A 13,344-nucleotide genomic window follows, 5' to 3' on the forward strand; every position below is an offset into this window, starting at 1 on the left:
CAAAGGTCCAAAAACGCCTGCGTCTCAATAAGTTCTTTGAAATCCAATTTGCTTGTGCACTCAGGGTATTGAAAAAGCACGATCATGAGCATTCGGAGCAGCATACCGCACCTGTTGACTGCAACGTTTTGAGGGTCACGCCCCCTTATATTTTATCATCATGTTGCTCCACTTAAATCATTTAATATTTAAATAGAGCAACGAGATGATGGCATGCGCTTAAGAAAGAGGGTCCTCAGTTAGCGGGTGCAGTATTCTGCTCCAAATGCTCGTGATCGTGCTCTTTCAATCTACCAGCTGAGTGCACAGGCAAACTGTATTTCAAAGAACGTGTAGTGATGCAGGCGTTATTGAACTTTTATGAACATGGATCTATGTTACATATGTAAGGTTTTTATGCTTCTTCCATTATGAATGCTTTTTGCACAAGATTATGCCAATAAAAGGTGGGTTAAGAATATCCACTTGAGGACATTTCACTGCTGAGGCCGGTGATTGGCTGCAGTGGGGATTGGAACTGATTCTGGAAGTTTACATTCTAGGAAAGGAGCAAGACCCTCAGTGTTGGAACGGAGCATCAGGGGAGCAGGAGAGTGCCTTTTTTATGTTTGGAACAGCACTGTCCAGGGCCTACATAAAATTGTGGTTGGGGCTGGACAACCCCTTTAAGTGTACATTCACAAGAAGCCGTAAACTGCCAGATGCTAAAGCTTGCATAGGCTGCAGAGACATGTACATCTTTCAGGTTTTCTGTTCCAGAATAGTGGCAAAAAAGGGAAATAAAAATAAGTGCCAGCTTATTTGCACTGGGAAGGAAGGATCAGGCATATTGAAATAAGATAAGATTGATCCTTCATCCCTCCCAACATCTGGTCTCGGAAAAGAGTCTAGACACTCCCATACATGTCAGATAGCCAGTCCTTACGAAATTGATGATTACCCCCAACTTTCATCTAATGGAGAGGACACCTTTAGCTTCTGCTACATTAGAGTGTTACATAGTGCCTGGTGTAAGGATCACACAGAATCAGAGCCGGACTGGCCTACCAGAGGATCCTCTGGTGGCGCTAGTCTCTGAAGCCATAATGGGCCCCAAAAATCCCACTAGGAGCTGCCCTTGGAGCAGCTTGCCACTTGGGTCTATTTCTTTGATTCAAAACCTATTTGACTTTATTGATGATGTAGGGGTTGGGCTCTGAGAAGAATTTCCTCTGGAGGGCCCAAGAGACCCTAGTCCAACACTTAGTAACATGCAAATTATTTAAGCAAGTTCTGTGCGGAAACTGGACATGGACTGGCTGATCACCAGGGGCTTTGCAATGATAAGAGGAAAGTACTCACTTCTTTTTGGCCAGTTTCTACAACCCCCATCAGCCGAAGGAGAAACCTAGCACCTTCTCCACTGAATGGACAGGGACACCTCGCTCAACTGAAATGTTAAAGGTCGCTTTCCAATGCAAGGGGGGTGAAGTTCATACATATTCATGGTGTGACAGAGGTTTTAGCAGTAACGATTAAGTGGTCACTAAAGCCCCAGAGATTGATGCTGCTGGGAGGACTATAAAACAGTATTGACGTGCTGAATGTGCATGAATTTGCTAAATTGCTGATAGATTATTGTGGAAAATTAATTATGAGAGAACATGGAAACCAGAGGCGGCTGAGTCAATATGGTCTTCAGCTGCTGATATATTTGTCTCCGTGCCTGGCGGATCCACAGCATACTTCAATATGTCTTCCCTGGGCACTAAGGTACATCAGCCATCAGCACAGCAACACTGAAATCTCAGCAAAGCACTATACGGAGCAGCGCAATTAGCCCCATCCGAAAAAAGTGTGGTAGTAGGCTGCAAATGGTTAAAGAAAATAAGCACCTATATAAACCTCACCAGTCCCCCCGCCGCTCCCATTTCCAAAGCTTCACTTAATGCCCCCGTCACAGCAAATGAGTGTGAATGCTGGGTAGCCAATCATGGCTGCAGCGAAGACCTCCCTAAAAAGGGGGTAGGACTTGGTAGGAAGGGTGTGTCCTTGCTTGAAAGGGGCATGGTCTAAGATACAATATTCTGTTTCAAAATAAGACAACCAATAGTTGTTCTCCCTCTTCAGGATTAGTAAATCTAGCCCACTCTTCACACAGTGCACGTTAGGTGTATTTTCACATACATTTCATCCAGGATTGTACCAATAAAGGAAAAAATCTTGGATACTTTTGTTCTGCTTAGGACTAAATGCTAGTTTGGCCCAAAAAACTGTATGCAAACTGCACAGTGTGAACAAACCCTAAAAAACCCTATAAAAGTATTAGGATTGCAAGTTAAGACATAATCATATAAATATGTATATAATGTGTGTGTGGATAGACAGATAGATTAATAGATAGATACAGAGATGGGCAAATCAGGCAAGATTAATTTTGTTTGAAGTTTGGCAATTTAAAAAAAAAAATTCGGTGAGAGAGAGACGGCGCCTAGTATACAAATGTGTGTTTCTCTACAATATATATGCATTGCCTAAGAAGTTCTCTTTCTTATTATGGAGAGCCTCTAGCGTGCCGAATACGTGTGCGCAGTATTGTAGGTCTCTCTGGTTCATCTGAAGTTGATCAAAAATGGTGAGCTAAAATTGCTAAAGGTGTTGTCTGTTTTTGCTATACAGATGATGTATCCTCAGATGAATGGGAAGGCGCTGCCCCACTGACTTGCTGCTGCACAAGTAAACAGTAAGGAAAACACAGCAGCAATATGAGTGCTGCATTATTTTCACACAGAGGATGCCTTTTAAACATGCGTATGTAGCAAAGCTAGAAAAATAAGCTTCACATCTGCAACTAGTTTTTTCAGGAAAAAACCCTTAATCAGAAAAAAAGCAGATGAGAACCTCTTTTCTAGTTGCAAGGCTTTAGGAGGAACCTCTGGGTGGGTACTATTTTTATTATGGAGACCAGTTGATATATACGTGAAGACTAGTGTAGGCTAGACAACTCTCCTCTTGGTTTCTGGGGAAAATATATGCAAATCATCAAGTCTAACATCTGCCAGCATCAGATAGGTTTAGGAAAGCTAATTTTAATATCTTTCCCAGAAACCCAGAGCGGCATTACCTGGCCTATAATACTGCGCACATGTACTCGGCATACTAGGGACCTCGCCTGGCCTAGAATACTACGCACACGTACTCGGCATACTAGGGGCACTGCCTGGCCTACATTACTGTGCACACAAACTCAGTATACTAGGGGCATCGCCTGGCCTACAATACTGTGCACACATACTAGGCATACTAGCGGCTCTCCATAATAAGAAATGGTACCCCTTAGACGACGAATACCGGTATATATTGTTGAGAAACACACATTTGTATACTAGTCTCTCTTTCTCTTTCGTTGATTCACTCAAAACGAACCACAAAAATTTCGGTTTAGTGTAAATCCAAACTTTTTGAGAAGTTCGGACCGAATCACGAACTGGTAGAACCAGTTTGCTCATTCTTAATTTGAAATATAGATATTAAATAGATAGACAGACAAATAGATATTGAACAGACAGACCGATATAATGTATTTTTCACCCTATAGGATGCACCTAGGTTTTAGAGAAGGAAAATATTTTTCATCAGACCTCAGAACAGACACCCAAACTTCAGATCAGACCCCCATATCAGATCAGAACCACCCCATCCCACCCAACACCCTTAAACACACACACGTCAGGCCTCAGATCAAACCCGTACAGTATATCTGATCAGACCTCCATGTCAGACGGAAGCGGTAAAATACGATACTTCAGGAGACTGTCTGATCTCTTTCCAGACTTTACTTCCAAGGAAGAGGAAGATAAACTATCTATACAGCTCGGGGAAGAGGAAAACACAGCGTCCATAGTAGTATAATATGTCACTGCCTGCCACGGACAGACAGGAGTGTGATATACCATGGACTTCTATACCCTATCCCCATCCCCCATCCTTACCCGGTTATTTCCGACTCGCTTTGTCAATGCTAATATGTATTTAGTCCTCTGAATAGAGCTAATTTGCATTGGATACATAGGTAGATCGATAGATATCTATGTAGATAGATATGGGATGGATAGATACATAATACATAGATACATAGATGATAGATAATGTTAGACAGATAGGTAGAAAGATTGGCAGATAGACAGGACGGATAGGTAAATAGCTATAGATATGTAGAGACAGATATCCTGTATATCTGTTGTTTTTTTAGATATGCTCTGATAAACTCATCTAGCTGATTGTACCAGCTGCAGCATAATTGCATGCATAATTTGCGCAATTTGGTAAATTGGGCCTTAAATCTTCGGTGCACATTGAGGAACCTGATGATACCATAGTAACTACAAGGACATGTAATTGGTAGAATAAATCACCCCTGCTTCCTACTACCAGACATAATTGGCTGAATAAATCACTTTTGCTCCCTCATTTTGATGTGCACTTATCTCAATCACAATTCCACCACCCATGCATTTAGGAGACACAAAAAGAGGCACATCCTGTGCCACGTGTGATTTCAGTTTGTAACTTATTCATTCTCTTTAAAATATTTCACATAGCTGACAAGTCTCCATTAAAGGGAACCTGTCACATTGTACATGGTGTCTGAGCTGCAGGCTGCATGTTCTAGAGCAGGAGGAGCTGAGCAGGTGGATATATTGTTTTATGGGAAAAGATTCAGTAAAACGCGTAATTAATACATTTCAATTCCTGCTCATTCTGGGCTTCGGAATCAGGGAGGTGGTCCTATCAGTGACCACCTGTCTGCTTGCATCCATGAAAGTGTTCAGTGCATGCGCAGATACAGGCAGCAGTCGTCAGTATCTGTGTGCATGCATAGAACATTTTCAGCTCCTACTGCATTGGCTTACGATTTGTGAATCTCCAGTTGGATCTTTAGCTATAGACTTTTATTATGGGTTAGATGAGGGAGAAAAAAATTGACTAAAGAAAAAATCTAGAAGTCTCTTCTGGTATATGAACCTGGGACATCTACATGCAAGGCAAACCACTTACCTCCAGATCACACCCTTATTATATCGAGAAGACTGGTTTTCTATACTTAGAAAGCTAATACATATAAGCTCATTCACACAACCGTACTTGGGTGTCTGCATCTGTTCTGCAATCCGCCCTTCCACCGTCCTATTCTTGCTGCAATTGTGGACAAGAATAGGCATTTTTATCACAGGCCTGGCCATGCAATTTGCGGACCACAAAACACACATGGTCGTCAGAATGAGCCATAAACCATAAATACATAATATGTATTAACTTTCTACACATAGAAAACTTCTATTCTCAAATTGGTAAGGCTACAGTAAGTAGTGTATATAAAATGTACATGCCAGGACACAGCTTTGCACTCAGCATGATGTCTAGCCCTGTCAGTAGTATGGCAGTATGACTGGTTTAAAGGGTTGATCATGCTGGCAGAGGCTCTTCAAGCAAAATCTTAAGAGTCCTCCGATTTGGGGCTTTTCCAGTGCAGCATTAAACACATTGAGAACAAATGTAATATTCGTGTTGACACAGACCCGTCCTATCAATAATTTTTTTTTATGTCACATGGATTCAAATTTTCGGCAGAGGTGATTATATCGCTATAGAGTTTTGTGGTTTTATAGACGCCGTAACAAGAAAATGCTTTTTAATGAAATTAGATTTTCTCATCCAAGGAGGAACCACCTCCAGTAAATGACTCCGTTCAGGGAATTTACAGAGGGGTGTTACACTGTCCGTGTTCCCCACAAGGTTCCCCCTGTCCACAGCAAGCCAAAAAACAGCTCTAATGCAAACATCACCATAGACCTAATCTTCCTGAATGGTTAAGAATATCACCATCTGTCTGTGACGTCATTGGCAGCGGTGGTGCCAATACACTCCCAATATCTTAAAGAGGACCTTTCGCCTGGAAAAACATTGTGAACTAAGTATCCTGACATATACAGCGGCGCCCAGGGATCTCACTCCACTTACTATTATCCCTGGGCGCCGCGCCGTTCTCCCGTTATGTCCTCCGGTATCTTCGCTCATAGTAGGCGGAGACTTAGGACTCTTGGTTATAGTAGGCGGAGTCTGCCCTTGTTCTGCTGGGCGTCTCCTCCTCCTAGGCTGTAGCGCTGGTCAATCGCAGTGCAGAACTCACAGCCTGGGAGGTTTTTCTCTCCCAGGCTGTGAGCTGTGCGCTGCGATTGGCCAGTGCTACAGCCTAGGAGGAGGAGGAGACGCCCAGCAGAACAAGGGCAGACTCCTGCCTACTATAACAGAGTCCTCAAACATACTGGAGGGCATAACGGGAGAACGGAGCAGCGCCCAGGGATAATAGTAAGTGCAGTGAGATCCCTGGGCGCCGCTGTATATGTCAGGATACTTAGTTCACAAAGTTTTTCCAGGTGAAAGGTCGTCTTTAAAGGAGACAATCTCTTTAACCCCCTTCCCAACCCAGCAATTTTCCATTTTTGCGTTTTCGTTTTTCACTCTCTGCCTTCCCGGAGCCATACATTTTTTAATTTTCTGCTGACATAGCCGTAATAACACCACTTACTATTGCACATGATGTAGTGGGAAATGCATATAGCGTGGAACTAGAAAATAAAAAAGCTATTTATCCATAGTTTTATGGGTTTCGGTTTTACAGTGTTCCCTATACAGTAAAGCTGACCTATAATATTCATTTTCCGGGTAGGTACGATTACAGCGACACCACATTTATACAGTTTTTCCCGTGCTTTAATATTAAAAGAATAAATAAATAACAAAAAAAAAGGATTTTTGTCTTTGAGATATTCTGTCCCCCCAGTTAACTTTTTTATAGTTACATCTGCGAGGCTGTGTGAGGGGCTCATTGTTTGTGGGATGATCTGTAGTTTTTATTGATACCATTTGCAGGTGTGTATGGTTTTTTGATCCATTTTTATAAAAAAAATATTGGGAGGTGAAGCAACAGTTGACAATTTTGACTGTTTTTTGCATTACGGCATTCACCATATGGAATAAATACACTAATATTTTAATAGTATGGGCATTTTGTGATCTAGCAGTACCCATGGTCTTTATTTTTAGTTTATTTTGAATCTGGGGAAAGGAAGGGCATTTGAATTTTTATATACATATTTTTAATATATTTTTGAAAACTTTTTTAAATGTATTTTTAGTCTACTTAGGGTATATCAACATGCAATCACTAGATCTCTTCTATAATAGACTGCAAAGCAAAGTTCCTATGGAGCCCTGACATAGGAACATAGCTATGGCAGACATCGGAGCCTTTCGAAGGCTTGAGACTACCACAGCAAACAAACGGCTTACCTAATCTCAGTGCAGGTGAGCTGTTCGGGCCCCACAGCAAGTACAGACCTCTCAGGGAAAAACTGCTCAGATGCCGTGGTCATAATTGACCATGGCATGTGAGGGGTTAAATGTATGTGATCAGCGCTATTGCCAATCACAGACATTAGCTCTGTTTTAACATATATTGCGCATGTCGAGAAGGGGTTAAATGGTGTTCTGGCCAAAAACATAGCCTATCCATTGGATAGGGTCAAGTGATGCTTGGAGACAGGTTACCTCTGATGCCAGTCATTGGCTGCAGCAGTGTATGTGACCAGTTAAGAGAGTCAGGGAGCCAGAAGGGAGCAGACTAGAGGGGCGAAAAATAAGGACCTGGACAACCACTTTAAGACACAATATTATTTTTAAAGGGGTTGTCCAATATTTTGATATTGATGACCTATATCTGATGGCTCATGAATATCTGATTGGTGGAAGTCTGAATCCTGGCACAGCTGTTTGAAGAGGCTGCAGCGCTCCAGTGATCGCTGCAGGCTCCTCAATGCTTAGGAAGCACAGCGCCATACATTGTATAGTGATTGCGCTTGGTACTGCAGCTCAGGCCCATTCCCTTGAAAGCAACTGAACTGCACCTAGGCCACGTGACCGATGAATGTGACGGTACTGGTCTAGGAAGAGGCCACAGTGCTCAGCCTCCTTAAACCTCTGATCGGCAGGGGTGCCGGGAGTTGGACCCCCCCAGCCATCTATTAAAGGGGTTTTCCGGGATTTTAATATTGTTGTAATTACCTCTCCCCACCTTTGTGATGTTGATGGCGAGCAGGTAAGCAATGAAGGAAAGGCTGCGCTCACATGGAACACGGCCTTCTCTTCAACCAGCTGATTGGCGGGAGTGCCGAGTGTCGGACCACCATCGATCTGATATTGATGACCTATCCTGAATCCCGGAAAAAACCTTTAATAACCTATCCTGGGGAGAGGCAATCAATATCCAAATCTCAGACAAACCCTTTAATACTAACAAGAAATTGAAGTCGCAATTGAAATGTGAATTTTATTATCTCCATGAGCCGTGACTTATTGTCCATTATTACAGCTGAGCACAACTCCCAGCCGACAAGGCGGCTAATGCCGTTTTTAAGGCAATTAGATGCCTGGGTTATTTCAGAGCACTTGCTATTTTTGAACCTCCTCTGGGTAGCTCGTTCTTGACAGTTTTCTTTTTCTCTGCCACAATTGAAAGCTGATGATATTCATAACTGTGACAAGAGATAAGGACGAGCAAGGTCAGGCTGAGATAATACTGAGGACACGAGGTAGAGCGGCACACGTACAGCTCATGCAGGGACTGATTACAAGACTGAAAAGGCCGAACGCTGCAGCGATAGAGAATATAACATAGTAAACTTGATACAGAGCATATGACATACACTGCCAGACTACTAACATCAAGGTATTCACTAAATGACATCATCATTTGTCCCATCTGCTATGTGTTCAGCTGGTTGTAGACCATTGCTGCCCCCTAGTGTCTACACTTGGACAAAAACATAGGTCGGTAAGGTCCGGCTTCGGCACGGCAAACATGCCAAGAGGCGGCCGGACAAAAAGGACAGCATGCTACGGCCTCCGGACCACCTCCATTATAGTGAAAGGGGCCAGAGCGGACTTCCGGCGGCTTCCGGTGATAGTAGTCTAAGATTACAACGATACCACATATGTGTTTTATTACTGAAAAAATATATAAACACTTAGAATATTTTTCATCTTTTTATTTTTACACCGCCATATTCTGACCCCCGTAGCTTTTTTTATAGTTATATCTACTGAGCTGTATGGGGGCTTATTTTTTGCAGGACGATCTGTAGTTTTTATTGATACAATTTTGGAGTGTGTGTGTCTTTCTGATTACATTTTATTGAATTTTTTTGATAAGAGAAGCAAGTGGCGTTTTTTTCCATAACGCCATTCGCTGTATGGGTTAAATATTTTTATATTTTAATAGTACAGGCATTTTCACAATATTCAGTACTCAGATTATTATTCCAACTTGTACTGTATTCCCATAGAATGACAATACAAGCCACCTGCTGGCCAACATAGAAACTGCAGCTCTAATACGCAGGATCTATTCAGGGTTTTCCACCCGGTTTTTCACTATTTAGGTGCCGTGGTCAGACTTGACCACGACATCTAAAGAACCCCCCAGTGCCGTACAAGGGTTAAAAGGGTTCTCCAGGCTACTGATATTGGTGAGGGTCCGACTTCCCGCACCCCTACGATCAGCTTTCCCTGCAGCTAGCTCTTGAAAGGAATTCTTTCAAGGGCTAGCTGACAGCTCTGTTAAAAGGGTAGTGGAAAGGGAAATGGTAAGGCCCCCAGCTGTCCATTTATTCATAACTTTCTAGTAGGAATAACAGAGAAGAAATACACCACAAAGTTATGAAAAGGATCCTGAATTGTCAATTCATGGGGAATACAAGCATTTAAGGGTTTACAGGTTCTCACATCAGAATATGATTTTTATAGAAATATTAGTTGCCGACATGTCAATGGAAACTTTCTACCGATATAACAATATTAGGGAACTGGTACTGACAAGGACTAAAAAGTGGACCTTTTATTACCTAAAGTGTCTCGGTGGTGAGCACTGTTGCCTTGCAGCGTTTGGGGTCCTAAGTTCGAATCTGACCAAGATAACATTGCAATTTAAAGCATACCTGGGTTTTCAAAAATAGCTTGCATAATAGCTTCTTTGTACAATCATAAACGTGAATTAATGTGTCTTTTTGGGCTTCCCTAAAGTATTTTCAGCCATATTATTCCTGCTTCAGCTGCACAGCTAGATGCATTTCACTCAGAAGCAGAGGGGCGTCTCCCTTCTGTCAGCACTGTACTGCTGTGACGTCCTTCCCCTTACTTCCCACTATGCTTGTTTTCAGCTCCTGAGCCCACAGAACAGATAAGGAGGGATAAAAAGCACTGTGACTCTTGGATTCCCTCATATATACTGTACATCAGGGATCAGCATCCTTCGGCACCTGCTGTGAAACTACAACTCCCAGCATGCACACTTACTCTGCTGTTCTTGTAACTCCTATAGAAGTGAAAGAAGGATTCTGGGAGTTGTAGTCTCAGAACAGCTGGAGTGCCGATCCCCACTCTACATAATTTGTAATGATTACTTCTTACCCAATCCTTGGTTTTGTTGCTCCCACTCCATGCTGTCTGGGACTGGATAAGCCGCTCCTTCAATTAGGGCAACACTGCCGTCATCTTCAAGGGGTTCTTGAGAGGACAGTCCCGGGAGGGTGAAGAGTGGAATGTCCGAATCTCTCTCCGAGCTTTCATCCACGGAGTCATTATCTTTATCATCCTCCTCCTCTTCATCATCCTCATCATCTTCTTCATCTTCCTCCTCTTCGTCCTCCTCATCGCCCTCTGTACCAGCAAGAACAATTTTGATTAATTTTGTAATGTACCTGTATAAAATGTCGGCCGCGCTTACCAATTTTGGCAGGATCGGCTGTCCTCATATGTTATTAGGCTCACCATGCTTTCCCACAATGGCAGACCTCAGAAGGACATGACCAATCCTGCGTTTCCATGGTGTCAGCTCTGGCTGAAGCCTATTCCCTTCTCCTCTACATTCATACTCAGCCAAATCGTGCGTGCATGTGTTCATTGGAAACAGCTGTCGGGTGTTTGGCTGGGTGTATGAGCAGCTTAACATAAAGAGCATCTGTCAGCAGATTTGTACCTATGACACTGGCTGACCTGTTACATGTGCGCTTGGCCGCTAAAGGCATCTGTGTCGGTCCCATGTTCATGTGTGCCCGCATTGCTGAAAAATTGCTAAAAATTAAGTTTCAACATATGCAAATGAGCCTCTAGGTGCAATGGGGGCGTTCCCGTTACATCTAGAGGCTCTGCTCTCTCTGCAACTACTGTGCCCTCTTTATATTGACAGGGCCAGCCGTGATGACAGTTTCACTGCCTGATTCTATCAAAGTGCAGGGGGCGCGGCAGTTGCAGAGAGAGCAGAGCCTCTAGGTGTAATGGTAACGCCCCTGTTGCACCTAGAGGCTCATTTGCATATATTAAAACATCATTTTTCTCAGCAGTGCGGACACATATGAACATGGGACCAACACAGACGCCTTCAGCTGCCAAGTGCACATGTAACAGGTCAGCCAGTGTCATAGGTACAAAGCTGCTGACAGATGTCTTTTAAAGGGGTATTTTCATCTTAAAAAGTCAAGCACATGGTCTTGGTTGCAAGTTGTGGATTGGGGTATTTATTGAAGTCAATGCTTCCGCACCAAAATGTGGCCTGCATGCAGCCGATGTCTGTGTGGGCCTTATAGGGAGCCAAAAAAAACGGACAAACGGATGTTTCAGGGACATCTTCACGGATGAACCACTGACCATCTTGTCATGGATGTGTAAATCCTCTGGAGTCTTTCAATATTCTATTCAGTTTTTATGGTCTTCTACATAACAGATGCCACTTAGCCACCATAAAAGTCTGCAAACCGCTGCAAAAGAGGCGGTCATTCAGCTATCCCATAGTACTACATGAGCTCTGCCCTCTTAGTATTGCTCTGCCTGTGCAAGTGTCAGTGTTCACTGTAATTGTAGCATTCTATTCATGAGCGGAAAGATGAGTGTGGACAAAGCTACAGCTCCCTGCCACATAGGAAATCAGTGTTGTGCTGCCGCGTATGAAACAAATGACATCATACAATTCATGAGCATCATTTCAACGAGATAAAATGTCAAATAAAATTAGCTGAAGTTCTAAAATGATGTGCCGTTTAGTACATTTAGAGCTTTTTTTTTATTTTTATAGATTTACCTTGTGGGGTCTAAATGTAAGAGCTGGAAAAAAATAGTGACTACAGATGTTAGATGGGAGGGCGTCAGCATGGAGGGAAGAGGGGGGATCAATAGGGCAGCGGAGCAGTTAGGAGACGTAATGACACTGTGACAGCTGAGTGACAACGTACCACTCCGGCAGATCTGCCCGGCTGGAGGAAAGATGTAGCATGCATGCCGGCAAACTGAATAAAAGCTGAATAAAAAGAGAGAAAGTGGTGCCAATCATGAGAAATCTGCAGACCAAATGACTCCACTGATGAAGAAGCCTCTGCTAAAGGGCGCATTCACACGACTATGGATGTAGAAAGCACGCAGATGTCTTGCGTGTACTTTCTGCATCCGTGCATCCGTTCCGCAATGGATAGGACATGTCCTATTCTTGGCCTCAAATGCGGACCCAACTGGAATCAACGGGTCCGCAAAAAAATGGATGCAACACGGATGTCACACGAACGTCATCTGTATTTTGCGGATCCAAGTTTTGCAAATCGCAAAATATGTACCGTTGTGTGAATGCCCCCTAAAAGACAGAGGTTCCCTGTCCTGAAATGAGCTAAAAGAAAGGCTCTCGGGCCACCGTTTTACATCACATGGGGGGGGGGGGGGGGATTTAAAGGCGTTGTCTTATCTCAGACAATGGGGGCATATTGTTAGGATATGCCCCCATTGTCCGATAGGTGCGGGTCCCATGGCTGTGACACACACCTATAATGAGGACATAGCCCCGATAGTGGTCCTTTATGCATTTCTAGGGGCTGCCAAAAATAGCCAAGCCATCCATTAGGTCCATAGAAGTGAATGTGAGCGGTGGCCGGCCATTTACTTCTATGGGGAGAGCATTTGGTGGTGGCCAGACTGGAGTCCTCCAGCCACCACTTTGCGGGGCTCCTTTCTCGATATAGGTGCGGGTCCCAGTGGTGGGACCTGCATCTATAAGACAATGGGGGCATATTCTGGCGATACAGATGAGACAACCCCTTTAATACAAAGTATCCATGAGCTGCTGTTTGTAACTAACCCACAATCAGAAAAGGGGGGCTCACCTTAAAAATGTACAGTTGCAGCTTAATACGACTGAAAGGGAACCTGTCACCAGGTTTGGGGCCACTAACCCACCCATAGCTAAAGTTTAGATTTTTAAACACCCCA

At 43.4% G+C, this 13,344-nt stretch overlaps 1 protein-coding gene across 3 annotated transcripts in view; it reads right to left on the reverse strand.

Moving 5' to 3' along the window:
- The window catches only part of ARMH4 (armadillo like helical domain containing 4), a 136,651-nt gene that overhangs the window by 69,968 nt on the left and 53,339 nt on the right, over window positions 1-13,344 (reverse strand). For all 3 annotated transcript variants that reach the window (XM_044272400.1, XM_044272399.1, XM_044272398.1), the window contains exon 5: window positions 10,507-10,755. In XM_044272400.1, the coding sequence (XP_044128335.1) occupies window positions 10,507-10,755 (249 nt within the window). The remainder of the gene's footprint in view (window positions 1-10,506; window positions 10,756-13,344) is intronic.

This window comes from Bufo gargarizans, chromosome 11 (genome assembly GCF_014858855.1).
Source record: "Bufo gargarizans isolate SCDJY-AF-19 chromosome 11, ASM1485885v1, whole genome shotgun sequence".
Taxonomy (NCBI): Eukaryota; Metazoa; Chordata; class Amphibia; order Anura; family Bufonidae; genus Bufo; species Bufo gargarizans.